Source organism: Mauremys mutica, chromosome 12 (genome assembly GCF_020497125.1).
Source record: "Mauremys mutica isolate MM-2020 ecotype Southern chromosome 12, ASM2049712v1, whole genome shotgun sequence".
NCBI lineage: Eukaryota > Metazoa > Chordata > Testudines > Geoemydidae > Mauremys > Mauremys mutica.
Genome location: NC_059083.1, coordinates 75,966,704 through 75,993,275, shown reverse-complemented (window position 1 = coordinate 75,993,275; position 26,572 = coordinate 75,966,704). Strand labels below are relative to the sequence as shown.

The 26,572-nt window shown below is 38.3% G+C and overlaps 1 protein-coding gene across 5 annotated transcripts in view; it reads left to right on the top strand.

Annotated features, from left to right (window-relative positions):
- Positions 1-26,572, top strand: part of PRKCA (protein kinase C alpha) — a 285,848-nt gene that overhangs the window by 168,294 nt on the left and 90,982 nt on the right. For 3 of the 5 annotated variants that reach the window (XM_044982463.1, XM_044982467.1, XM_044982464.1), the window contains exon 4: positions 25,403-25,514. In XM_044982463.1, coding sequence (XP_044838398.1) covers positions 25,403-25,514 — 112 coding nt within the window. Of the gene's footprint in view, positions 1-71; positions 106-203; positions 307-25,402; positions 25,515-26,572 lie in introns of those variants that run through there. The other 2 variants (XM_044982465.1, XM_044982466.1) reach the window with 2 other exon arrangements.

The following is a 26,572-nucleotide window of genomic DNA, read 5'->3' as shown; positions in this document are numbered from 1 at the left end:
ATTACAGTGCATAGACCATGAGGTCAGCATTCATTTAGCCTCATGACCAAATGTACTGATACAATTCAGTTGATATTTTTTTGGGGAAAAATAAGTATGACTTCAGTATGTAATTTGTTTCTTTTCATTCTGCCAGTTGATTTAGGTTTTCCTTCCTAGCAGTTGAGAATTGCTGTTCCTGTAGAATTTTGCTAGTTTTGAAGCTTCCATTCATTTGCCAGTTCAGTTAGTCGTATAAAAATGTCACGTGACACAGACCGTAATAAATGAGCAAGTGATACTTGTCTGAGATGACACTTGTATTAAGTAAGTTAAATAGCTCATGAGTCAGTCCTCTGAATTACATAGATAAATGTCATAGCTGACCTAAGCTATTGTGATCCCATTGTTTTCTTCTGTATAAGCAACAGATACTAACTATGCTATTGATCAATCACATAATCCTAAACTCTCCTGAGTTTTCCACTTGTGTTGAATGTAAAACTTTCCCATCTGCCATGTTTTCTTATTAGGGAAAAACCACAAAAACAAAAACAAAAATCTCTCTCCACCAGCTCCATTCTTGCAAGTTTGGATTTTGAAACAGGCAAGTTCTTGAAATATCCCAAGAATATTGCTTGTAACCATGTGCATCAGAGTATATTCAGGTTTACCTTTAATGTTTATAATGGATGACTCACTGATGGTTAAAATCATTGTAAGACTGTTTTTTGAAGGTTTGCCATACCTTGTACAATATAAGGTCTGAATATATATTTACAGTAATTGTATAAGTATTGTTCATTTTTGCAGTATTATCAGAATAAGTTTGAAACACCGTGCAGAGATTCTTTGGATATTAGGTTTTTGCACAGCTCTGTCTCTGGAGTTCTTGGGGGAATAGGGGTTGTTTGAGGTAATTTTTTCTGCCTGCCAGATTACCTCAGACTGTGATGGTGAGCATTTTCCCTGTTCCCCCAAGGCAAAGCAGTATTGATTTCTTATTTAGATTCGGACTGTGACCTGCTAAGATTGCTTTATGTGTTGTTAATGCCACTCAGCCAATGAAAGCAAGAATTGGCTTGTGACAATGGAGGCTTGCATTTTTATTTCAGAAAGAAGTATATAGCTTACTTTAGAAATAAACACCAGGACCGATGCCATGATAGAGCTTTGGGGGTGAAAACAATTGTTTGAATATTCATAATTTCTGATACCTAGTGCCCTGCTTGTAAGTGTGTATGGTGGGGGGTGGTTTTGTTGTTTTTTGGTTTGCTTTGACAGGCAGGAAGAAAAGAGGTTACTTTGAGAGATATAGCAGCATTGTCATGATGCTAGCAAGGAAACAGGGCAAGATCCTCCAAACACTTACTGCTAAGCATTTTGCTTGGTTTTACATGTTTGGAGGATTGGCCCATAATTTGTAAGGAAGGCTAAATGTTAGGCATGTCCCTCTGACACAGAAATGGGTTTGGGGGGAAATATTTTCCAAAGCTTGAATTGCAAACTTTTTGTTCAGACTTCTTTCATTTTACTTCATGCTTCCTGAGGGTCAGGTTCAGAGGTTTGATGCTACTATCATAGCTATTTAAACATTTTGACACCCTTTTGTTTCTATCAAACTTCTGTACTTAGGATGAAATTCAGTTTACAAATTCATAACCATTTTATGGTATTTTTTTCCATGATGCATTGCTGCTTTCAGCAAGAGTAGATGTAAGAGCCTTGTGAATCTTTTGGTTTCTGTGATTCAACCAGTAGAAATGGATAAAAAGCTTGAGAGTCCCTTACTCTTGCAGATAACTGTACTGCAAGATCCTTTTTCTTTTTAGTGGAAACTCCTATTAATACATAGTTGTGTATGTGTCAGTATATTTCTTTGCCAGTTTTCATTTTGTTTGTGCTATTTTTTTGTTAATTCCCATAAAAGGCTGACATTAACTTATTTTTCCCTCACCCCTTCTGCAAGATTTGATTTCTTATGAACTTAATTCCAACAATATTAATATAAAAAATGCTGTAAACCTTGACAATTCACATAGTTGCTTGCATTAAACTCTTCTTTTCGGAAGCTGCATACAGTAGCAGAGATTCCAAATCTCTTAATGGAGGAAAGCTTAAGCTTAATAGTTTGTTCAATGGCAAATTAACATTTCGATGGTGAATGTTTTATTATACAAAGTGATGCATCTGAATATTTAAGTTGGCACCAACATATTTTTAAAGGTTTTCATGCTTCTGTAAATGGAAAAATAAAATTATTCTACTTCTGCTTTCTGAATACACTAGTTTATTTTTTTCTCAAGCAAGCTAGTTGACCTAGATACATTTTAAACACTGGCTAGCAGTTACGTCATATGTAGAGCCAACACATTTTCAAAGGATTCAGAACAAATACTAGTTTCTCCATGTGAGCTCAGTTTGTGTTGCAGCACTTAGAATACAAATCTTTAAAGCATGGGAGAAAAAAAAGACTAAGATCTGGCGAATTAGAGATTATTACATGAACTGAAGAGTATAAAAGGTTTAAAAGCAAACTTGCTCTATAATATCAATAATAGGTTTAAAGAATATTGAGCAGAATGGTATAATCCTTATATCTCTGACTGGAAGGTGCTAAAATATTTCTGAGGAATCAGAATTCCCAAGCCCTTTTAGAAGAAAAGTATACTTGACACTAATTGGTCTCTTGTGGTGTTTAAGGGTACTGCAGCACTGTACCAGGTGACAACTGCCCACCTAGATCCATCTATGGTTTCCTGAAGTACCAGATCATTAACCCTCAAAGAAGCCAGGAATGAAAGCGGCCTTGCATAAAACGGCCTCTATCCCACAACTGCATAGCCTGGGCAGAGCATTTGATAACTCTGTAAGAATTTTAATGGTTATGGGGTTCCCCTGTCACTCCTGTTTGTGTCCTTTGCCTCTGGACCATCTCTCTTAGAGCTTCTGCACCATGAAATCTCTACCCGGGTCTGGGAAGCTTTCTGGCTTACACCAAAAGGATAGGCCAGCTAGTTGACCCAGTATAGCGGAGGGCGCTGACCCATGGTGTACCAATAACACTGCACATCTGACCATCTGATTCTCAGGGATGGGCCACAGATGCTGGATCCCTTCCTGAGCTCTAAATTCCATGAACTCAGGCAGGCAGGCCAGCTTTGTGGGCCCTGAATGTCCTCGAGGCAGATGTGTCCTCAGGGGGTGGGGGGACAGCAGCCAGTCAGCTAATCCCATCTTCTCTTTGCCCAGCTAATGGCTAAGCAGAGAACTGAAGGGGTGGAAGGAACCCCCTTTGGCCCCTCCCTGCCATGAGCGTATTTGGACTTTTCTCATTCCCTGTTGTCCAGTCAAAGGTCCTCCCTCCTCCACTAACAGGGTATTTTTACCAACTTACCTTGCATAAACCAGACAGGAAATTCAATTTTAATGTCTTCTAAAGCTGAGGATAGAATAGAACAGGATGGAAGAGGGAATCTGTAAGTGGTACTTCCATATTGTTATCTTTTGTGTCTGACACTTGAACTGGGATTCACTCTCCTATCTACAGCACAGTTGAATCCAGGAGGTCTTGTTCCACACACAGATCAGGAGAGTGCACGTTATCTACAGGCACAATTGCTTATTTTAGCATGAAACATTGTTCATTTACTTTCGGAACGCGTATAAAGCTCTAAATCTTGTGCTATATTATCCAGAGACAGTGCTGAGGTCAGTAACCTCATAACAGGACAATGCAAAATCTTCACAATAAAACATACGTGAAATTAGCATGAATGTAAGCAATTGAATGGACAGGCACATCTAGGTTGTAAAGAGGGAAAGAAAAGTTCTGTTCACATATGAAATGAGATTTTATTTTCTTCAGGGTTTAGTTCAGTTTTGCTTGGAGTTTTTTGATTTGCATGAACCTCAGACTCCAGAAATTCAGGTGGGTTTGTGCCACATGAAAAATGAAACCCACGTGACTTTGGTTTGCTGAAACAATGTGAACTTAAAGTGCTGGGAGGAGCTGAGCCACCTTCCAGACCTACTTGGTTACATGCAGCTTGGCTTAGTTAATCTGTATGTTTTGTCAAAAACACATATCAGTTATAGTTAGTGATATTTAATATCATTGTGTATTCAGTCTGGCTACAGGACATTTTGCATCATAATAACAGTCGAGGTATAGGAGGGCTACAAAAAGTAAAGTTTAATATATAAAATATTTAAGTATGGAAAACCTAGAGAGCATGTTTTCCTTCTTTGAGTAAATGTCATTAAATGTGAATCTGAAATTCTGCATGATTTGTGTGTTTTTGCCAGAAGCTGAAGAAAACAATAACCAGAAATTTTCCAAGGGAAAACCCAACACTGAGTACAGATATGTTTCTCATAATATGAAAAGGTTATGTAAACTGTGCTTAAAAGCATTTGTGGTTCTGGCTCAAACAGCTACTTGCCAATGTATCTGCATTAGAGACTCTTAATTTGGACTGTACCCATCATAAAAGTGAAACCATTCATGTACTTGTAAGTATTTAATCTGTCGGAAGTACACTAATGCTTCCTTGTTTTTGTTTCTTTTAATGAATAGGGGAGGTTTTCCAGGCTGGAGTGGATTTTCTTAAGGACTTTAGGAGATAATGTAATTTTTGGCTCCCTATTTTATAAATATTTACTTTACATTTAAGTTGCTCTGTTAAGGAAGATTTTCCTCCCTTGGCTGGCTTGGTTGTTTTTGTTTGCTCAATTTCCTGAAGGTTCACACTGATATGCTACAAATTTGAAAGGAGTCTTAAGCGCCCCATGCTGGAATAGCCTGTCAGCCAAGCAAAGGAGCCTATAGATGTGGTTGGGAAAATGACTTTCCCTGCATTTCTCTGCTTAAGACTTGAGAACTGCTGACAGAACCATTTTCCCAGAGAATACTTTCTTCTCACTATTCCTGATACAGATCTTTCTGCATGTTTACAATATCAGAACCTCTTTCAGTGGTGTGAATATTACATATTTCCACTTGTATGCAAGGATTAATTTTAGCAGTTTTTTCCTTTTGATATAGCCTTACAAAGGCTTAACTGACAGCACCAAGAAAAGACTGTGTTGACTTGCATAAAAGGATTTTATGTTCTTTTTTGAAAGTGTGCACTTAGTTTTGTGTATAAGGATAGATCGATTTAGTGCAAACTTCAGATGCCAATTCTACTATTCATACTATTCTACTATGCTTCTTGGGACTCAAAGATGTATTCTTCAGTGCAACTGACTAAATGTTGGATCATCACAGATTGTTTTATGGACATGATCTGAGAGTCCACAATTCTAAGCTCTCAAACTGAGAACAGAATTAGTAGTCTCTGAAGGAAATAGAAATGTCATTTATTAATTGGGTACTGCTACGTCAAATATTTGGCCAACCTGGCTTCCACGGTTATCCTTCACCGCCATTTTTGCAAATGTGGTACCAACTATATACCAACACAGGGAATCTTAGTCAGTGCTGTCTGATTGGACTGAACGATATCAGGAAAGAGTTAAAATGATACAACCTTCCAAAATCGCTTTAAAGAAAATTAAAAGAGTAACGATTTTTAGACGTAGGCACTTTTGAAATCCATAGTTCCAGGAGTTAAGACTTTTGATGTAAACTAATTATCTCCAATAGGCTGAACTTTTAAAACTATAGACTGCACGTGCCCAGCAACAGGACCCCACTAATTTTCACTTGCAGTGGGTCTCCCTATCAATTACTGAATTTTATGAATTGGCAAATAACTGACTACACACAGTAGAAGAAGCGAAGATAATACATCACACAATGTATGAGACAGATTTTCCTAAGTACCCAAGGAATTTGGAAGCACAAATCAATGAGATTGCTGCTGCTAAATCTCTTATGTGCATTTGAATAATCTCTCCCGACATGATTTTTTATTGACACTTGTTGCAGTTATATTGTAATTGTTTATCACAATTCCTGGGGTACAAATAGGAGTACATGAGAATGCTTTATAAAAGTAATGAAATCTTAGTAACTTGAGGCTTCGCTGAAGCGTTGTTCCTGCTATTAATTCTTGTTGAGAAATGGGGAGAACCAGCAGAAGATTGAGATCATGTCTCCTTCTTTTAGAGTGCAGTGCAATACAAACCTCTTTGTGCAGGCCTTCTTCCAATTTAAGGCATTTTCAGCATAGCCAAAGACATCAAGAATACTTTATCCAAAGGACCCATAGAAATGGGTATTCGTGGAGAATAGGTCCATCAATGGCTATTACCCAGAATGGTCAGGGATGCAATCCCATGCTCCGCCAACCCTAAACGTCTGCCTGACAGAAGCTGGGAGTGGAAGATAGGGGTGGATCACTCCAGAATTGGCCTGTTTTGTGTATTCTCCCTGAGGCTCTGGTACTGGCTGCTGTCAGAGTCAGGGTACTGGGATAGAAGGACTATTGGTCTGACCCAATGGGGCAACTCCTTAAAAACAACCAAACCAAGGGAGGAGAAAAGAAAATAGTCTATTACCAGGCATTATAGACTCTCTTTTAAAATGTTATGGTGCCTAAATACTATGGGGATGGGCATATTAGAAATACCTACCTAGAAAGACAGATAGATATGTTTCTGGGTAAATTATAACCTGAAGAGCGAGGTCCTACTGTAGTTTTAAAATCACTTTATTGTGCCTTGAACAGTGCACACCAAGTTGTTAGTGATTAACTAATATGTTATAATAACAAAGTTATTCATTGTTTAATGCTGTGAATACAGTTCCCAATATTGCAAAACAACTGTGACTCATTCGCCTTTAGGAGCAAATCTGAGATGGCCACTATGAGAGAGTCCCACGGTTTCCTTTTAGTGCTTCAGTTTTCTTTTGATTCAGAAGAGGAAGATTTGGAGCCCACCATGTTTTGAACATGATTACAACACATTTCTTATTGAGGGTTAAGGTTATTTATTGGGAAACCTTAAAAAGGGCTGAGTTCAGTTTAAGGGTTGGATGGAGGTTTGAGTTGGTTCTTATTTTAACAGAACTGTTCTCTCATCCTTGGTCACAATGAGGCATGCTTCCCTTCCCTCCTCCCATAATACTTTCATGGCTCATTACCATGATTAGTGTTCCACAGTATCCTGGGAGCATCAGGCTATGCCGCAAAGCCTATCATCTTACACTTTTTCTGAGGTTGAAGGTTGAGTGGGGCAGATCAGAGTTCATGGAAATTTGGGGAGTCATTCATTTAGTGTTAAGGCTGATGTCTCTTTACTGCAACATGTGATTTTCTATATTGTTGTTTTCATCCACAATTGTAATATGTATTTAGAGGTTTGGTTCACAAGTGTCTCATTCTTTCACATTATTTCTGTTTTATTGCTTGAATTGAGCATTGCATTGTTAGGCATTGTGCAGTCTTCCTCCCCCCTCACCCCCCCATTTATTATGTCAATGCGTCTTGGTCCTGGTGTGCAGCAAGCATCCAGTTCTCATGTTACCCTTTTCTTGCATGATAATCTTGGTGCAAAAATGCAACAGTTTCAGTGGTGTGGGCAAATGGAGAACAGGAGTAGAGTTTGAAGGAGAAAATCCAAGACATAGGTGTGTGAACTTGAGGGCACTAATCCTTTAGCTCACTAAGCCACCGAAGCCGCGGGACCAGCGGACCCTCCGCAGGCATGCCTGCGGGAGGTCCACCGGAGCCGCCTGCTGCCCTCCCGCGGCACGCCGCCCCAAGCGCGCGCTTGGCGCGCTGGGGTCTGGAGCCGGCCCTGTACTCCTGTCATATCTCAGAGGTCATACGACTCCAGTGGCTCCAGTAACAGTGTTTGTCTGCATAAGGACAGTTGTAATTTTGGCTGGATTTTGTCATCCTTATTCAGGCATAAACTGCCATTGAAGTCAATGGAACTCTGAATAAACAAAGATGAAATAAGGAAAGCAGGATTTGGTCCTTTTCATATCTGTTCATGTTCTACTATTGAATTTTTGTAAGTAGTATAAGATGGGTCATTTCATTAGCTTTATGCTTATTGAGAGAAATTCTTCTAAGCCAGAAAGTGTGCTCCTATAGGAGATTTCATAATACTGTCTGAAAGGACTAATATAGAAACTACCCTTAAAATATTTAAACAAATATAATTTTGAATAAAATCTCCCCTCCGTAATGTAGACATCATTTATTTGGTAGGGTACCACAACCACCTCAGAGTGTCTGAGTTTGCTGTCATTGGTGTTCCTCCTACCATTGCCCTGCCCTTGTTCCTGTTAGCAGGTGATATGTTGAAGTGTGTAATTATGTAGGATTTTGTGGGAAACAGGGTGTTGTATTTTTCAGCGTAACCTGTATATGCACTTTTGAAAACCAAACCAAAAGTAGTATTACTATCGTGCACTTCTAGGAGCATGCTGCAGCTTAGGATCTCAAAGCCACTTGTAATAAACATATGAAGTAAGCCTTACAGTGATCTGGTGAGGTATCATTAGTAAAATCCCCATTTTATGTTATGAGGGCTATAGAAGTGAAGTGTCATGGCTAGGGTAACACAGGAAATCTGCGTAAGAGCCAGGAATAGAATAGATCCTTTGGTTCCCAATTATGTGCCTTTAGCAACCTCTCTGTGTCATACCATGGCAGCTAATGTCCCTATATATGTATGTGGAAGTGGGGCATTACTGGAGTCCCTTATTTGCAGAGGCTTTTCATGATGTCAAAGTTTAGTAAAGGGTACAAAGAGTCTTAATAATTGTGGTTGGAGGGTGTTTAGTTGGTGGTGTCAGTTCTGATTAGTTTCATTATGATGAATAGGTTTGTTGTGAAGATTTTGAGATCCTTTTTTAATTTTTCATGCAAATTTATGTTTATAATTCCCATGAGTATATTTAGGTGATGACTGCACTGTATACTCCAGGTAGCGATGTGTGGCAACACGCTGCAGTGGGAAGCAGACTGTAGCCACCAGTGTCAGTGAAAGGCCCTGGTAGAGGGGAGCCAGTGGAAAAAGAGTCTCTTCCCGCTGCTGGAGCCTTTCCCAGCTGCCTCCTACTGCTAGACTCCACCAGCAGGGAAGCAGTGAGGCATTACACTGCCAACAATAACAGTACAGGTAAAGAGGCACAGCTTGGGTGAGTAGAGAGCTGTGTAGGTTATGTACTACTTGAGTACATAACCGCACCCTTCAGGCATGTCTTAACTCTCCTAAGCCGTGCCGCATGGTCTACAGTGTCATTTATACCCAGGCTAGGGGGACTTTGTGTGTACGTTTGCTATACACATTTGAAAAAAGGGGGCAGTGTGGATGTTCCCTGAGGGAGTTGTGGTACCTGAATAAATCCCCATCCCACCAGTGTCACCGGCACCTGAATTAATGCATTAGTTCCTTAAAGTAATTTTGAATAATGAAACTTACTTCTTGCTAGAGGTGTAATCAATCCTATACTCAATACTCCTGTGTTAGCATATTTCAGACATGTCTAAGGATTGGCTTATAGCTCACTGACAGCCTGTTTTAGGGTACCCTACCTATGTTTATTCCCCCCCCCCCCACAGTTCAACTGCTGGAAATGGGCCATTTTGATTACCACTACAAAAAGTTTTTTTTCTCTCCTGCTGGTAATAGCTCACCTTAACAGATCACTCTCATTATAGTGTGTATGGTAACACCCATTGTTTCATGTTCTCAGTGTGTATATATATCTATGTATCTTCCTACTGTATTTTCCACTGCATGCATCTGATGAGGTGGGGTTTAACCCACGAAAGCTTATGCTCAAATAAATTTGTTAGTCACTAAGGTGCCACAAGTACTCCTGTTCTTTTTGCAGATACAGACTACCATGGCTGTTACTCTGAAACCTACTTCATGTATCCTAATAAGAGAAAATTAGGTACACACATTAGAGTAAAACCAGTAGTTTATTGTAACAAAACAGTTACATTTGGTTTTTGTAGATTTTTCTCCTGGTACTGTTTTTTTCCAAAAACACTTCTGTGCTTCTTTCTAAACACACAGACAGATAGATATAATATTTTAAATAGTGTAAGTTTGATTTAATCAGAAAAAGGTTGGTTATTGTTGGTTACCAAATAAGAAAGCATGTTATACCATTTGTTGTCCTCAGCCATTGGGTGGAAATCATATGAGATGTATGTCCGTCTATGGAAGTTATTTTTTCCAGTAGCAGCAGGCTCCTGGGCAGAGTCCTCAGACTTCACATAGATTGGTTGATAGCATTGGAGCTGTCCCTAGATCTGATGGCCTTCCCTAACTTTCAGAATGATACTTTCCTTTGCCAGAACTTCCTGATTCTGAAGAACTTGGACACTTTGTTCCTTTTGAATACTGTGTGCTGTTGAAACCTTACAGCCAAATCAGAGTTTGCTTCCTGATTAAATTTTAGTGCTGGTGCTGCATTGAGTAAGTTTCAGAATAGGGATCTTGTTTGTCCATTTAATTTTCCTTGGAAAAAGTTAAATTGGAAACGTATGTGCTCAAAAAAATGCATGTGTAAACCATTTGTTAGTGATGTGAAGGTATTTTATATGTTGTCACGCTCACCCCCCCCACCCCCCCCAAAAAACTATATGAAGTCACTCACTCATACTAGTCCTCTCCAACACATTCTTTTAGGCTTTTGCTATATTAATTCCCATCCTCTTCTAGTTTTATTGGACTCTAGTGATATCAGGCCCCTTTTACCTGCTTTTCCCTTCACCACCCATCCCCAGAAACTTCACACTGAAGCAGGGCCCATTAACATAATTAGCTCTTAAAGCAGTGAAGGTGCTGTGTCTCCTAGTACATTTACAGCTCATGCTGCACTGTCCTTGATAGGCTGACTCCCCAGAAGGAAATGGAAAAAAAAATCTTTTAAAGGCATTTTTATAGTTGTCAAGGCCAGAAGAGGACATTATATTTTAGTCTGATGTCCTGCAAGTCACAGACTGTAGAACATCGCCCAGTAATCTCTGCATATCTCAAATTGTCTGTGTTTCTCTTCCTCACATCCTGGATTGTGATCATGGAAACCATATGTTTAAACCATGGAAGTTGTTTCTTATTTCTAGTAGCAGAACATGGCTCCTTGGCACAAACTACCCAGGTCTAAGCTGTCATCTCACTGTATGACTCTGTGCAAGATATTTGACCATGCCAGCAGGAAAACTAAGGGTAAAAAGCAGACACACGTTCGGAAACTGATATTGCATCTGAATGCGGGTTTAGTTAATGAGTTGTACCGCTGTTTTGTGAGAGATAGTGTGACTGAGTCTCAATGTGCCAGAATCTGAAGGTCTTACTAGGGCAAAACTCTGACTGAAGTCAATAAAAGTCTTGACTGAGTAAAGTACAGGAAGTAGCTAGGATTTTTTTCCTACTGAGGAAAAAATGCAATAGATTTCTCTTCAGTATTTTTGATTAACAGGATCATTAATCAATAGTAAGGTAAATGTGTTATAAGTACAGTATATCCAACACAAATTGCACACCGTTTTCTCCAACCTGTCACAACAAAGTTCCATGTGGATCTAGTTTCTAATGGAGGATTTTGGAAAGAAAAAAATCCTGCACAGTATGAAATATATAGGATTCAGTGTTTCTTTCTATCACAGTAGGAAATGATTAGAGGTTGTAGTATGTTGTGTATTGATTTGATGAAAACAGACCTGCCAGTCTTTTAGAGAATGCATTTGAAATTTGTGTTCTATTTCAGAAACTGTCAATTATTCTTGCTCTTTACTGACATGAGTTATCAAAAACTCACATTGAATATGCATAATTATTTGTATTTCTAATTGTGAATAGGATCAGTGATTTCTTGATAGGTTATAATAAGTCATGTACATTTATCCATCTCTTATTATGTTGATTTACTTTCATTAGAAATTCAAGCAATAAGTAAGGCTACAATTTAGTCATGGGTATTTTTAGTATGTCATGGACAGGTCCCGGGCAATAAACAAAAATCCATGGCCTGTCCATGACTTATACTATAAATACCCCTGATTAATCTTGGGGTGGGGGTGGGTGGGAAGAATCACTGCAGGGGGTTCCCCGGGGGTGGGGGATGGGGGCTGCTGTGGAGGGCGAGGCCAGCAGCATCAGCTGCTGGGGCCTTTGACCAACGGCTGCTCCAGCCGCCCCGGGACTGCAGCCAGGGACCGCCAACAGTGGCTGGTCCGGCCACGCAAGGACTGCTGCCGAGGGCCGCCAACAGTGGCTGCTGCCAGGGACCACCGACAACGGCTGCTTTGGCTGCCCCTGGGGCCAGCCGCATTGGCCACTGCTCAGTGCTGATTTCATTATGAAGTTTCCCCTTCAAGGGAAATGGGATATACATTAGTTAAATATGCAGAAACAAACATACCTAACAGCAGCAGTTGGAGGCTGTGTCAGCTGACCAGTGACAGAACATTGTTGCAGTGAGCATAAAATCCTTAGTTGTATATTGTATGAATATAGCAATAGGAGTTATGCATTACATTCATTCTAAACAAAGTAAAAACATGATGAAACAAAATTACATCTTACAGACAATACAACAGCATATGCAATCCTGGCTTTATTAGATGTACTGTGCCTTGTAAAGAGCATTTAAGAATTTGTCTTTCTTTTCAAGAAATGCCAGAAACCTAACATTACGGAATAGATGAAGGAGAGGGTCTGTTTAACTTTAAAAGTGTTTGAATCTCCTTTCTAGCTGGTAGGAGTTATTCTAGTCTCAGTTAAAATAAGTTGTTTTCTGTGGTACTTTTTTCTTGTAGTATTTCTGTTAACTAAGATTTCCTTTACTGTCCCATTACATATACTGCCAGCCAGGTAAGCTAATCTTTGAGCTGTATTCTATCATCTGTCCTTGGATAGAGTTTCCACTGTTATTAATTGGAAGAAGGCTCATTTCAGCAAAGTGAGTAAGCACATGCTCGAGTCCTGTCCTAAGGAGAGGTGGATGTAAGTGTTTCAAGCTTTGTTGGGTTGGTGTGGGGAAATTATGTACCCTAAAGCTCCAGTGTTAGTTTTCTCCTTTCCATTTTGAAGTGTGACTTTACGACAAGAAATATGAATATAGGGCAATACTGTATTGACCAAAAACGATGAGTTCTTTTAGGTTGTCTTTATAAGGAACTTGTGAATTACTGATGAATTAATTCCAAAGGACTCTGAAGAAAGCATGAAAAAGGCAGACAAAGTAGAAGACTTAAAACAATATCCCATCAGCATGAACAGTGATATTTTGCAGGATGTCAATAACTTTTTGAAAAATAGTCTTATTCATATAGCTGACTAAGCAATGTGCTTGATTAAAAATCATCATCATTCATGTGGAATGAGATGCTGTATGCCAGAGCAAGGATTCTGGTCAGCTGTGAACAGCTCTTTTAAATTCGGTGTTAACAAGTTGGATCGTGGAAGTTATAGATGAAGACGACCTGTTCAAGGTGAATGCTTGCTCTGTAAGTTTAAGTGGTAGTCCTCTATTGGAGATGGTAACAGAAATAAGCAGCTCCTGCTCTAGATCTAAATTTTTGTTGATGGAAATTTAACCATCATGTGTATGTTATTTCAAGTGTAGCATGTTTTAACCCATTTATGATGCTAATCAAGGTACTTTGATGATAAAGGCATATAATCTAAAGCAGAGGTTCCCAAACTTTTCTTATTGCATATCTCCTTCCAGAGCTACCAGCTGTCTGTGTACCCCCTTCCAGATTTACTAGCTGCCTGCATAACCCTGCCCACCTCATCACTGATACTTTGTGTGTTCTTCTTAACACTACCTGTCCATATTTCACTGTTATGTACAGATACAGTTATAGTGTGACATATACAACCGGAAAAAAACCAACCCTGACTTTGTTCTGAGCTCAGTTAGACTGGACAGTTGCTGGGCCACTGAACCAGCTCTGTATGGTGATTGGAGGTGAGAGCTCTGTACATCAGCATCTCTGTGTATCTGTGTTCTCGTTACTAAATCTTGAAATAAATTAACTACCGTATTTTATATAACACATTCCCACAGAATTTTAAATCATCATCTGAGTAGCCTACTTTGAAAATGCAATAAATAAAATAATAAAGAAAATCAACCATCACACAATTTCTTCCATATGCCCCCCTAGAGATGTCTTGTACATGTACCACAGTTTGGGAACCCCATTCTAAAGAATAGTTACGATCTTTGATAATCTGCCCTTATTCCCCTTACTTTTTTCATTATCTGTGCTGCAACAGTTTTTGTACAGTAGCAGATACTAGAGCACGTTCTGTAAAAACGTGAAAGAACACCTGCAAATGTAAGGCAAGTCAGTCGCATCGTTGTTTACTGTCCTTTTATAATGTGTAGATGAGAGAAATTGAGGAAATGTGTATGAAACTAGGGTGTGGTCCTCAGGCATGACAGATTACCTGTAATTATTAATCATTATCCGATATGTAAACAAAATCTTGTTTTACATACTATGTCTAGCTGTTTGTTTTATTTTCAAATGTTAAATACATGGATGGTTAAACTAGATGCTTGAACTACAGTGGTATTTTTCCATTATAATCAAACAACTTAAGTATGAATGGAAATTAAGACAGTAGTGTGCCACATTTGAGCCAAACTTCCCTGTTTCTGGGCTAGTAACTTTAAAACATAATTATACACTTACTGTAGCTCATATTTCCGGTTTTACTTTTGCTGAATTACATGGCAGTTCTCTTCTGTTTCTGAACTGTAGTTCAGAATCCAGTTGAGCGTTTGGACATTATTTCTGCTTGCTTAGCTTTGAGTTTGCTTTTTTCACATGCTGTGCCCAATGAATCATCAACTAAGGTAGGGTCCACCTTAAGAGCTGCAGTTGCTAGAATTAAAGGTGGCTCACTAAGGATACCACTTTCCCATATGTGCAGAGGAACACGTGTAACTATTCCTCATATCTTTTTGTTGAAGAAAATAAGTTATAGAGAATTTCAGACAAAGGCTTTTTGAGGCACATGAACTCTGTAAGTTTAACTACTATGGATGAGAGAGTTCAAACCTTGTTCCTAGAAAGCACATCAAGAGAACTGGTGAGTGTAGTTCATTATTTATCTCTAGGATGGGTAAAATGTGAGTGGGTGCAATAAGTATTCTGTAAATAAATCTAAAACCCAACCTGAAGTATATGAACTTAAAGAATAACTTCAGTGAGCTTATGGTGTCTCAAGGTATTTATTGTAAGAAATATTTGATATATTACAGCACATAAAAGCTGTATATTCTGATTTAGTATCCAAGGGGGGTTGTTTTTTTCTTCGGACACAGTCTCCTGGAAAATCCCCAGATAACCTCTTCACAGGATCTTTTCTCTGTCTTCTAGTAAATAAAGTTCAGTTTTTCTCCTGAAGTTATGCAACTCTTGCTACCTTGCAAGGGGAATTGGCTGTACAACTTCTGTTACCTTTCATCATTGTAGGGTATACTTGCATATTATATATACTGTATATGAAGTGGCAGAAAGTCTGATAATTATTCTTTCCTTTTAGCCCACATTCCTTGAGCTTCAGTCTAGCAGTCGATGGCCATTAAGACCATCTTTCAGAGAGGAAGTGGGTATTGTCTTTGAGGAGAGAGCTAGACCCAGGTACTGGAATGCAGCCTAATCACAGGTGATATTTCAGTGTAATGGAACTGTTAGAGTTCCCTATTTGCTAGTACTAGTGACTTTCTGTGTGTGACTCATGTCAGCTAGCCTTTGCTACGCCTCCGTACACTGACACACATTATTACAAAAATAAACTTGCGGTAGAAATGTGTTTCCACATGGTCACCAGTATTTTCATTGGCATTTCCATATGGTTGTTTCTAAATAGTGTCATATTTTATTTATTTTCTAGTGGACAGTCCTATACAGTAACTCCTTTGAAACAAATATAACTATGCAGTCACTGTTTTTACTATTGCTGAGTTCTCCTGTTAACTGAGTTAATATATTACCCTTCATAGAATCATTATAGAGGGAATTGATTCCTCTTAAATATGTACGTAACACATGTCAGAAGTTGAAATATATCATTCACACTGAATCAAGTGCAAACCAAAGTGGCAGAAAGTATAGTAGGGTGGTGGGAAAGCCTGTTGTCCCAGAACCTTAGCCTGTGGATGTCCTGTCAGACAAGCTGGGAAGCTCTGAGCTCAGATAGAGGCAGGCTTGGGATATGCAAAGCAGGATATATGTAGAGAACCATTCCATGTCCCTTGTTGATTCTGTCAATTTCTCACACACACACTGGCTGCACAAGATTCTTTTTTGCATCTGCAGCTACCAACAGATTGATTTTCATGATACCAAGGTGCGTAGGCTGCTCAGAGAGCAATATCCTTGTAATATTTTCTTGATGTAAATTTTAAAGGGTTTACTCCCCAAAAATCTCTGCTCTTGACTCCTTCCTATGCCTTATACTGCAGACTATTTCTGGGTGCATGTAGGTAAACCGTAGGTGTTGTCCGTTATATTTGTTGTGGGGTAGGGTGTGGAATGGGATCAAACTATGTATCTACTTGCATCAAAAGCAATAATTTTTTCAATTTATTGGTACATTGTGCATAAATAATAAATAATTAATACATAGGGAATGGGAGGAGTCATGTTATGTGGGAAGACATGAATTACCTTAGATTTACAGATGATATTGCTCTCATATCATTGACCAAGAAGGGCAGGGAATGTGGAAAATTCTGACTGAAGATCAGCATGGAAAAGATTAAAATTTTGACAAGTGGAAGATCAAAGGTGAGAATTAGAAGAAATAGAAACGTTTGTGTACCTTGTGGGACTAGTACTGAAGAATGGGAATTGTGAAGATGGTATAAAAAGGAGAATAGGACTCATGGCCACAGCATTCAGAAAATTCTGAAAGATCTGGAAGGCTGAAGACATTTAGATAAAAACAAAAATCAGTGTTTGAGACAAGAGTTGTCGATACTGCTTTGTGGTCAGAATGCTGGAGTCTGAGGAAAGCTGTTGAACAAAAGATAACGCTTGTGGAAATGAACTGGCTGAGGGGAATAGCGAGTGTTTCAAGATTGCAGAAAATAAAAAATGAAGTCATAAGAAAATGAGTGGGGCAAGAAATAATGCAGTTACAGAAAATTCAAGAAAGACAACTGTGATGGTTGGGACACGTGTCAAGAATGGACCCAGAAAGGATACACTAGAAGGCAAGATACACGAGTGCAAGGAACTAGAAATAGAGGAAAACCAAGGATGCATTGGATGGACATGGTGAAGAATGACATAGAACAAAAAGTTTTAAAGATGAATGAAGCTGTAAAGCTGGTACAAGACAGAAAGTGGTGGAAAGATTTCATTCAGCCCCATTGTCATTGCTGATCTGGTGTATAGGAATCGAAGAAGAAGAAGAAATAATACATAGCACTTATATATTGCTTCACTAAAGCTAGTAAATATCATTACCTCTGTTTTTAAAGATGGGGAAGCTGAAGCACAGAGAAGTTAAGACTTGCTCAAGGCCATGCAGCATGTCAGAAGTAGAGTTGGAAAAAGAATCCAGGTATCCTGACTCTGTCCTAAGTCTTGTGTTGTGCGAGCTACTGTAACCAACACCAGGCACTTATGTAAATCATTGGTTTCTTTGCTGTATGATGATATAGCATTTTTGCACTTTATACAAATGTAAATTAATTTTACTTTGCAACAGCACTGCATGGTGGTGGTCTAATTTTGTAAACTAGTGAAACTGAGGTACAGAGAGACTATGTGACTTAACCAAGGTTAAACAGCAAGTTAGTGGCAGGGCCACAAATGCATTCCAGGAGTTCCAACTGTGACTCCTCCTCTAACTGTTAAACAATATGCTGTTCAAATATAGAATTTGAAACAATCTGAACCTTTCTTCTTCTCATAATTTACGGTAGCATATTTCTTTTTCCCCTCCTTTATTTCCCACAGTTATCTAACATGACCAATAGTTACATTTCCTATTCGAAATTATTATTACTTGACTTTAAGGAGGCATTTATCAGGATAGGAGTCATAGCAGATCTGTCTAATGGCTATATGTCCAAGGTGGTGTATGTGCAGTAGCATTTGTTATGGTGTTATAAACTAAGCTAAGGTCAAGACAGACTTCCAGTTCCTGCTGGCACTGGAGAAATAACAGATCTTTTATTTAAAAACACACATTCATCTTTAAATAAAAAAATCAAATCAGAATTGCTGTCCACATCCCATGTTTTTACTGTTAGAAGTATAAAGTATATTTTATAATTTCTGTATTTAGCTTTTCCATGGCATCACCTGCAAAACATTTTCACCAACATAAGCTAATTAGTTGTTCCACAACATTTGCATCAGGGCAACTGCAAGTGTTGCTGGCCAGAAAAAGTACATCAAAATTAATTTGTCTGGTTATTTAACATTTACCCACAGCATAGAAATAGTGCCGTAGGTCGTCAGTTTTACACTTTCTGTTCCAAAGTTTAATGGAAACATTCATAACAGCCATTGTGGAACTATATTAGCTACCAGAGAGTAATAAATTGTGCTTGTGCTGCTGCAGGGAGAAGAATTTATCTTTAGTTTAATGGAAATGCATAGTTTTTTTGTTTTTTTTTAAAGAGTGGTTAGATTATGTGCCTATATGTTGTTCTTCCTCCCTCTAGACTGAAAGTGTATTTGAGTCTCTTCTCCTGTCTAGAATATTTAAAGGCATAGGAGTGAAGTGGAGTAGTGAGAAAAAAAATTGTCCTAATCCTCCTGTGCGGTGGTGTGAATTACTTCTCTAGTTGCACACTTTTGGAGGTTTTGCATACATTTGAGGACTCTTGGGATAGTTCTTTTTGGACAAACCTTTTCATGTCACAAATCCACCTGTTTTATCATGTTTGGCAGTCTCTACTTAAATGTGACCCAAGATTAGAGTTACAGAGGTGTGCTTGAAATTAACAAATAGGGCTGAGATTTTCAAAGCTACCTAGATGGTTTAGTGCAAATGGGAATTGTGTAACTCGGTATGGCCTGCCAGACTTTGAAAATCTCAGCCTAGGCATACTGATGTGGCACCTCACCTAATATTGGTTGGCTTTATGCCTGTCTCTAGCCAATACAAGCAGTAAATGCACAATACTGTGTAAGGAGTGCTTGTTTCTGAGGGGGCGAAATAATGAAATACCTACATCACAAATTGCAAGAGCTTTTCTTTCCTATTTATCTAGATTAAATCCAATTATACTAATTCTTCACAGGGAAAACATGCTTTGATTTTAGAAGACAGGTGTGGCAGGAAACAGAGGTTTTACTACCTTTCAGCCTGCAATAACATTACACATCTCAACTTATGCATCGCTCAGCGCCGCTTAATGATGGCAGGATTTTTACAGTTTTCCCATTGCCTTTTTACTGACTCTGTGAAAAGAAGAGTGAATTTTCCCTTTAGAGTATTTACGATTAATCTCTACCGGCAAAATTCAATAATCTTGCCAATAGAAGCCATTTCTTGACAATTGGTTTGTCGTGCTCTGCCTTGGCTTGGTCATGTTTGCTACTAAGATATTATAGCCAGAGGTGCTTCTGGTGAGGAATTATTAAAGGCTAACATTGGCTAAAAGTGAACAGGGTAAGAAAATTGCACAGCAATGTACAGCAACTGCACATTTCCAAGTAAATATAAATGTATTCTTGTTTGCGCTTTCTAAATGTCACAGGATTCATATCCTTAAAATATTGTAAATCTAGACAAACATTCCTTATTTTTTATTTACTCTTAGTTCATTTTTCACTCTATATATCAAAAGAAGTTAAAATATGATTAGACCCACATTACACATGAGTAAGAGGACAGATAGGTACAAAATTTCTACACAGAGGTAAGCAAGGAGTCAGGTGGGGACAGGAATAGAATCTAGGAGTACTGGCTCCCAGTCATATGCTTTGGCCACTAGATAATTTGGGTGTTATGGCTAGTGGGCATATAACCCGAACAATTTACTAGACTGTTGGCAAGGGTCATATTTTCCCCTTAATATATGTACATAATCCCATAATGCATGCACTTTAACTTTTTAATGGGGAACGTGCCAGTAAATGGAAGATTCAGTTGTTGTTCCTGCCACATGGGAAGAAACACAGGGTATGAATATCACAATACGTAAATATCTTTCTGATCAATAGAAGATGCATCAGTGGGTTGCTATAGTTCTGTTTGGAGAACAAATCTCAGAATACATAAAATAACAAAAGTAAGCATTTGATGTTAAGGATTTTAGTGTCAGTCTTCTTGTCTTACCCATACTTCTTCTGTTAACAATATATTTTTCACGTCTTTTAATATAATACAGCTGTTAGGAAATAAAGATATGACTTGATGAGTGTTTTAATTTCCTCACTAACAAGCCAGACCTATAATTAGGAGATCCCTAAAATGTTATTCTTCTGCTCTTGTAACAGTGTCTACTCTTGTTGCTGGGAATATGACAGCGTTGTGGCCAATATGAAGGCTCAATACTAGACACTTGATCATACATAACAGCATTGTGTGCCTCTAGAGTGAACTCTGACATGATACATTTCAACAAATCTATGCTTTGACCTTTTCCTGGTTTTTTTTAAGTGGAAGTCTTTTGCATGCCAGGACCACTATATCACCTTATATCCAAATAATCGTCAAAACACATGACTAGAAATCTGCTTCTGGGATTGATTTATCTGAGAGCATTATTGAATTAGGATTGTAGACACACGAGATGGAATTAATCCCTTTTATTACAAATCCAGACCTGCAGGAACTCGCAGGATCATGCCCTAAGCAAGTTAAAAGAGCAGCTTTTAATAAATAATATGCACTTCACGTTGTGCACTTTGTGCACTTCACTCTGGCAGCTCCTGTGTCTTTAGCATTAATAGGAATTCCTAGGATTTGGTGGATTTAGTGTGAGGGAATTCTTAATAGACTCGTCTAGTGCTTGAGGAGATCCCTTTGTGGTTTTTCATTTTCTTCTGGCACTAGAGCACCTTTTTAATAGGTGAATTACAGGCACAATCTGGAGCCTCACGTGCAAGGATAGATATAGCTCATAGAAGCTTTCCTCCTCCTGCTGCTGCCGTTAAACAATAAACACAGTGCCACTTACTACCAGACACTGGACTCCTCCTTAAAATAGAACAGGATGTGAGATTAGAACAAGATCCTGTGATCTCTTTACTTCCTGGCTACTCAGAGTGGCATATGGGAGCCCAAATATGAATGGAAACCGCATCACTCCCATTGTTGAAGACAACAGGTGTATAGTTAATGGGAAGGATGTGTCTGTTAAGTGCCTTAGGGAAATTGTTCAAGCACCATTCATTCATAGAATAATGTTACTGTTGTAATACTACAAAAGTCATTAGATTAGTGAACTACCCAGTGTGTGTGTTGGTAAATATGTGGCGTTCTGTCTAATATGATACATTAAGCTAAATAGATTGTACCCTTTTTATGCATTTTCATCTTTACTTCAAGTTCACTACATCCTTATTGTATTGTGAAACCTATTTTTCAAAGGTTGTTTTATGGAATTTCACTCTGTATTTGCTATACCCATGCAATTAGGAAGCAAAGTAATGACCGAAGTGCTCACACGTGAATTCTCAGATACAGTTTTAGAATATATGGAAGAAATGATCATAAAAGGCTCTATCTTCTGAATGATTTTATCTTGGATCCTTTTTTTTTTTTTAACACAAATGTGCATACCCCTTTTCCTTGTTTAGTGAATGTAATCAGACCTTGTCTTAGGCAATGGTCTGGGTAATGCATTTGTCTTGAAATCATGGCTTTATAGCGTGCTTGTACCATTTCATATTTCAAGCTGCCACTAGTACACAGACAGTTTGAAGTCCTGCAGTGTAGTACAAGATTAGACACACAAATACAGCAACATTCCCTGGAGATCTAGTGAGCTAGATATCCAAATGCCAGCCCAGAAGATGTTTTACCGTGGCAACATGAATCTTTCATGACTTGTTGCCCAACAAAAAAAACACAGGATTAAAAAAAAGAGAGAGTTAGACTGATGGAAAATGCCTCTGTCATTTTCTAGCCTTAGAAGTTCCTGAGGTTTTTGTGTTTGCTGTCAATCGAGCAACTGGAAAATGTTTAAAATGGATTTCATATTAGGGGAGAATTTCCATTTCAGCAGGAGTTTTGATATTTCTTTCTCTGCATTCACATTCAGACAAGGAGTCTTTTCTTGTGAGTATGAATGTATAGAATAAAATGGTCAGAACAAATGCACTGCTGCTCAAAAGATCTAATTCATGCTGTATGTGTTATTTTAAACATAGCACTACAGGCATTTTCTTAAGTTGGGCAGGAAACTACTATTAAATGAAATGTAAAAAGTTGAGTGATGTTTTAAATTATATGTGTGTATATAATGGAGTGCCTTATAAGTATTTGTGAAAGCCAGTGTAAGTCATATAATTTTATATCCTAGTTCATTTATTTCTGTAGCATTTTACTGGCAAGAGATGAGAACCAAATTCTGCCCTCGTGCATATACATAATTCTGTTTAAGTCAATAGTTGTTTCCTGGAGATATCTGAGGACAGAACTTGCCCCCAAGTTTGCATGCTATTGGCTCATATGTTTGACGATTTGGAAGTTTTCATAACATGTTTTACTCATTGATCTTAGGTGAGATTAAGCAAGTGCTAGTCCCATGGACGGCTCATTGGTATGCTGCTTTATGACAAGGGTGGTCTAGCCTTCCCTAATATAAGACACTATTATTAGTCTGTACAGTTAGGCCTTGATCCTGTAAATGGTTCTACAAATACTTAATTACTTTGAATGGGATTACTCAAGATAGTCACGTTAAGCACATGTATCCATCAGTGCTGCAGGATCAGGGCTATTCAGTTTAATGGAGCAATGTCTGGTGTCCCACTATTACACTCATGTATGCATAATCAAAATGGGTAAAAAAGGTGCTCTGTTATGGCACATGGTATTGAATCAACTGCTGATAACCAAGGCAGCCACATGATCTGTTTCTATGGCATAATCCTGCTTTGCCCAAATGTTTGAATAGTAATTTAACAAATAAAAGAAAAAAGTAAAAAGGTATTGCACAATTATAACATGTATATAATGAGCCCAACACTGTATTTTTATTATTTATATTTTGTTGTTTATATTATTAATTATTTTATACATAAATCAGGAGTGCTTAAAGCCTATTAAACCACTATAAAATGCAATGAAATTGGGTAAAATAATGGAGTTATCTATACAATATGAAACTATAAAGTCAAATAACATATGACTTCAGCGTTTGCAAACTAATAGCTAAATTGAACAAAGAATTTATCAACCTGATTTAAAGAGAATTGGGAGCAGAATCAACAGTGTCAGACAATAAGTATAAGGATAATTGTAAATATTTGACAGGTGATCACTTCAACTCATATGTACCAGCCAGAGGCAATATACAGCTACAGATAAAGTATATTGTAAAGTATTTCCATGCCACAACAACTATTTGACAATACTTGTTTTACAGTGTTAGTGTAACATTACAGGTACAGCAGATGATTAAGTATTCACAATGATCATTTCCTGTATTTGCTTTTCCCTTATACTTACAGTTTTATAATCTGTCAGTCATAAATGTCATTGATGGCAGATGTTTAACACAAGTTTTAAAAAGAAGTGCCTCTCCAGTGTCAGTCTTAGCAACAGATTTATTGCCCTTAGCAACAGCAACAGTGGTTAGCAAAATAATGTTTATATATAATTACAAGTTAAGGCAGCATTTACCCCTGCTCCTTCCTAATTAAAAATAGAATGAAGAGTTAGCATTGAAACTTTATTTGAAATGGTTTTGATGTTACTGTGCACTCCTCCTCCTTCAGAGGAACTTTGTCATTCTATTCTTCAGATAACCTTTCTGAAAAGTCACATTCCCATGACCCCATACCACAAGATCCCATTGGCTATATCTTTAATAAGTAACAAACAGATGTTCGCTGGAAAATTTTGAGTGTAGTTCAATTTAGACTGACAGCATTCATAAAATAAATGTTGTACAGCATCTCTTTTCATAACATATTTCAGGCTGAGAAATAAACAATGTAATATATTGTCAACTTGAAATCTGAGTTAATGTGTTTTATTCTTCTTATGAATCTTCTTAAGTATTATCTGAAAAGCGGAAATGACCTTTACTAGCAAGCTTGGTTTAAGTTGACATGGTACTTTATTTTTTGCTGACTGTGTGCCACCACCAAATGATTCAAACAAAGAATCAGGGAAAGGACCACTTTGAGGCCTGTTTCCCCAAAATATCCCCCCAAACCCTACACCCCCTTTCCTGGGGAGGCTTGATAATAAACAAGATGAGCACAGACCAGTGGGTGGTGGGGGGGAGATAGGATAAAAAAAATCAGATTCTTTAAAAAAAAAAAAAACTTAGAAGGTAAAAGGAATACCTCTGTAAGATTAGAATGGAAGATAATCTCTCAGGCAATCAGATTCAAAACACAAAGGATTTCCCTCTAGGCAAAACCTTAAAGTTACAAAAAGAAAAAAACAGGGATACACATTCCCCCCAGCACAGAGAAATTCACAAGCCAAAACAAAAGATAATCTAACACATTTCCTTGCTAAATACTAACTCTATAGGAGTTGGATTGCTTGCTTCTTTGATCTGTCTTAGGCAGAAGCCACATGGAACAGACAAGTATCAGAGGGGTAGCCGTGTTAGTCTGGTTCTGTAGAAGCAGCAAAGAATCCTGTGGCACCTTATAGACTAACAGACGTTTTGCAGCATGAGCTTTCGTGGGTGCATCCGAAGAAGTGGGTATTCACCCACGAAAGCTCATGCTGCAAAACGTCTGTTAGTCTATAAGGTGCCACAGGATTCTTTGCTGCTTCTATGGAACAGACAGAACAAAGCCTCCTCCTCCCCCACCCCCGATTTGAATGTATCTTGTCCCCTTATTGGTCCTATTGGTCAGGTGCCAGCCAGATTACTTGAGCTTCTTAACCCTTTACAGGTAAGAGGATTTTGTGCCTCTGTCCAGGAGGGATTTTATAGTACTGTATACAGAATGGTGGTTACCCTTTCCTTTATATTTATGACAGAAGCAATGACGGCTAGTAAATGTAATTAGTCACAACTCGTGAATAAAGATATCTAGTATATGTCACGTTCATCGAAGGCTAAATCCTGTTGTTTAGTATGCAATCCTGCTCCTGTCAATGTGTGTTTTAATTGCAGATAGATAGCTATACCAACCCTAGGTTCACTCAACTAGCATGTACCTTGTGAATTTGCTGTATTCTACAGTACATATAGGGTGCTTTTCTGCTACATAAACTGTGGAGCTCTAATGTATTCAACATTTACAGTAATATATGAAATTTGGTTTGCAGTTTTAGACATTTACTTAGGAACCTATTTCTGCTTCCTGTTTAGGATCCCAGAAGCAAACACAAGTTTAAAATCCACACATATGGAAGCCCAACATTCTGTGACCATTGTGGATCGTTGCTGTATGGACTTCTACATCAAGGGATGAAATGTGACAGTAAGTAAGTTTTTTCTAAAGTTATTAAAATGGCCTTTTAGATAATAGGGGAAACCATTAGGCATCAAGCATCCTCTTTCCTTTGTCTGGAAAAATATTGTTTCAATTACAGTTAATTACAGTACTGTATATTTCAAATGAATATTTCATTATTGAAGACTCTCTCTTAGTAAAACAATATAAATCAGTCAAACCTCCTCCAGTGGGAAAAATGCTGTAAAAATATGCTCATGCAAACCATCTTGGTTACTGAAAAAGGAATCTATCGAGTTTGATGTGGCTAAAGTGTATTTGCCATCGCGGTTCTGAAGATTGTTCTACATGGGATGGGAAGGGATGAATCCTTCATGGAGACATTGGTTCAGCCCAGCTGCTAGCTAAGGACCCATATTTCATAGTCAGTCCTGCAACAACCATAATTCATATGGAATCTGTACCCCAAATGAAAGGCAAAAGGAATCCCCCTTTGGTGTGTAAAAGAGTGGCAAAAAAAAAAGGTTTAAAATGCATAAATATTATTTGTACAGTCACAAGAGAGCCATGCTTTCGGCTGGCCATTCTTCCACCTCCAGACTCCTCAAATGCATTTCCTACAAGCATTGCCTTGATTTCCTCTGCTCCAATGTCATCCTAGCTTCCTCCCAAACTAGCTACCTCCTGTTCCACTCCATGACAATGTTCATAATGACCTCTTCATGGCCATATATTACACCCTCTAGTCCATCCTCATATTCCTTGATCTCTTGTGTGCTGATGACATGATCTGTCATCTCCTTGAAATCTTGTCCCCCCCTTGACTTTGTTGTCTTCAGTTCTTTTCATCTCTCTCTCACTGTTCCCAGAATAATTATTGTAGTGACAGGGGTGGGGTGTGGACTCTCTCACCTTAAATCCTGCATCTCAGGTTGTCTCTCTAACATCTCTTGCTAGATTTCTCATCATAATTTAAGTTTAACATGATTAATATTTTAATTCCTTATCTTCCATCCCAAACCTTCCACTCACCCTTTTCTTTGTCATTGATGGCATCAGCACCATTAAACTGTCACCAGGGTAGG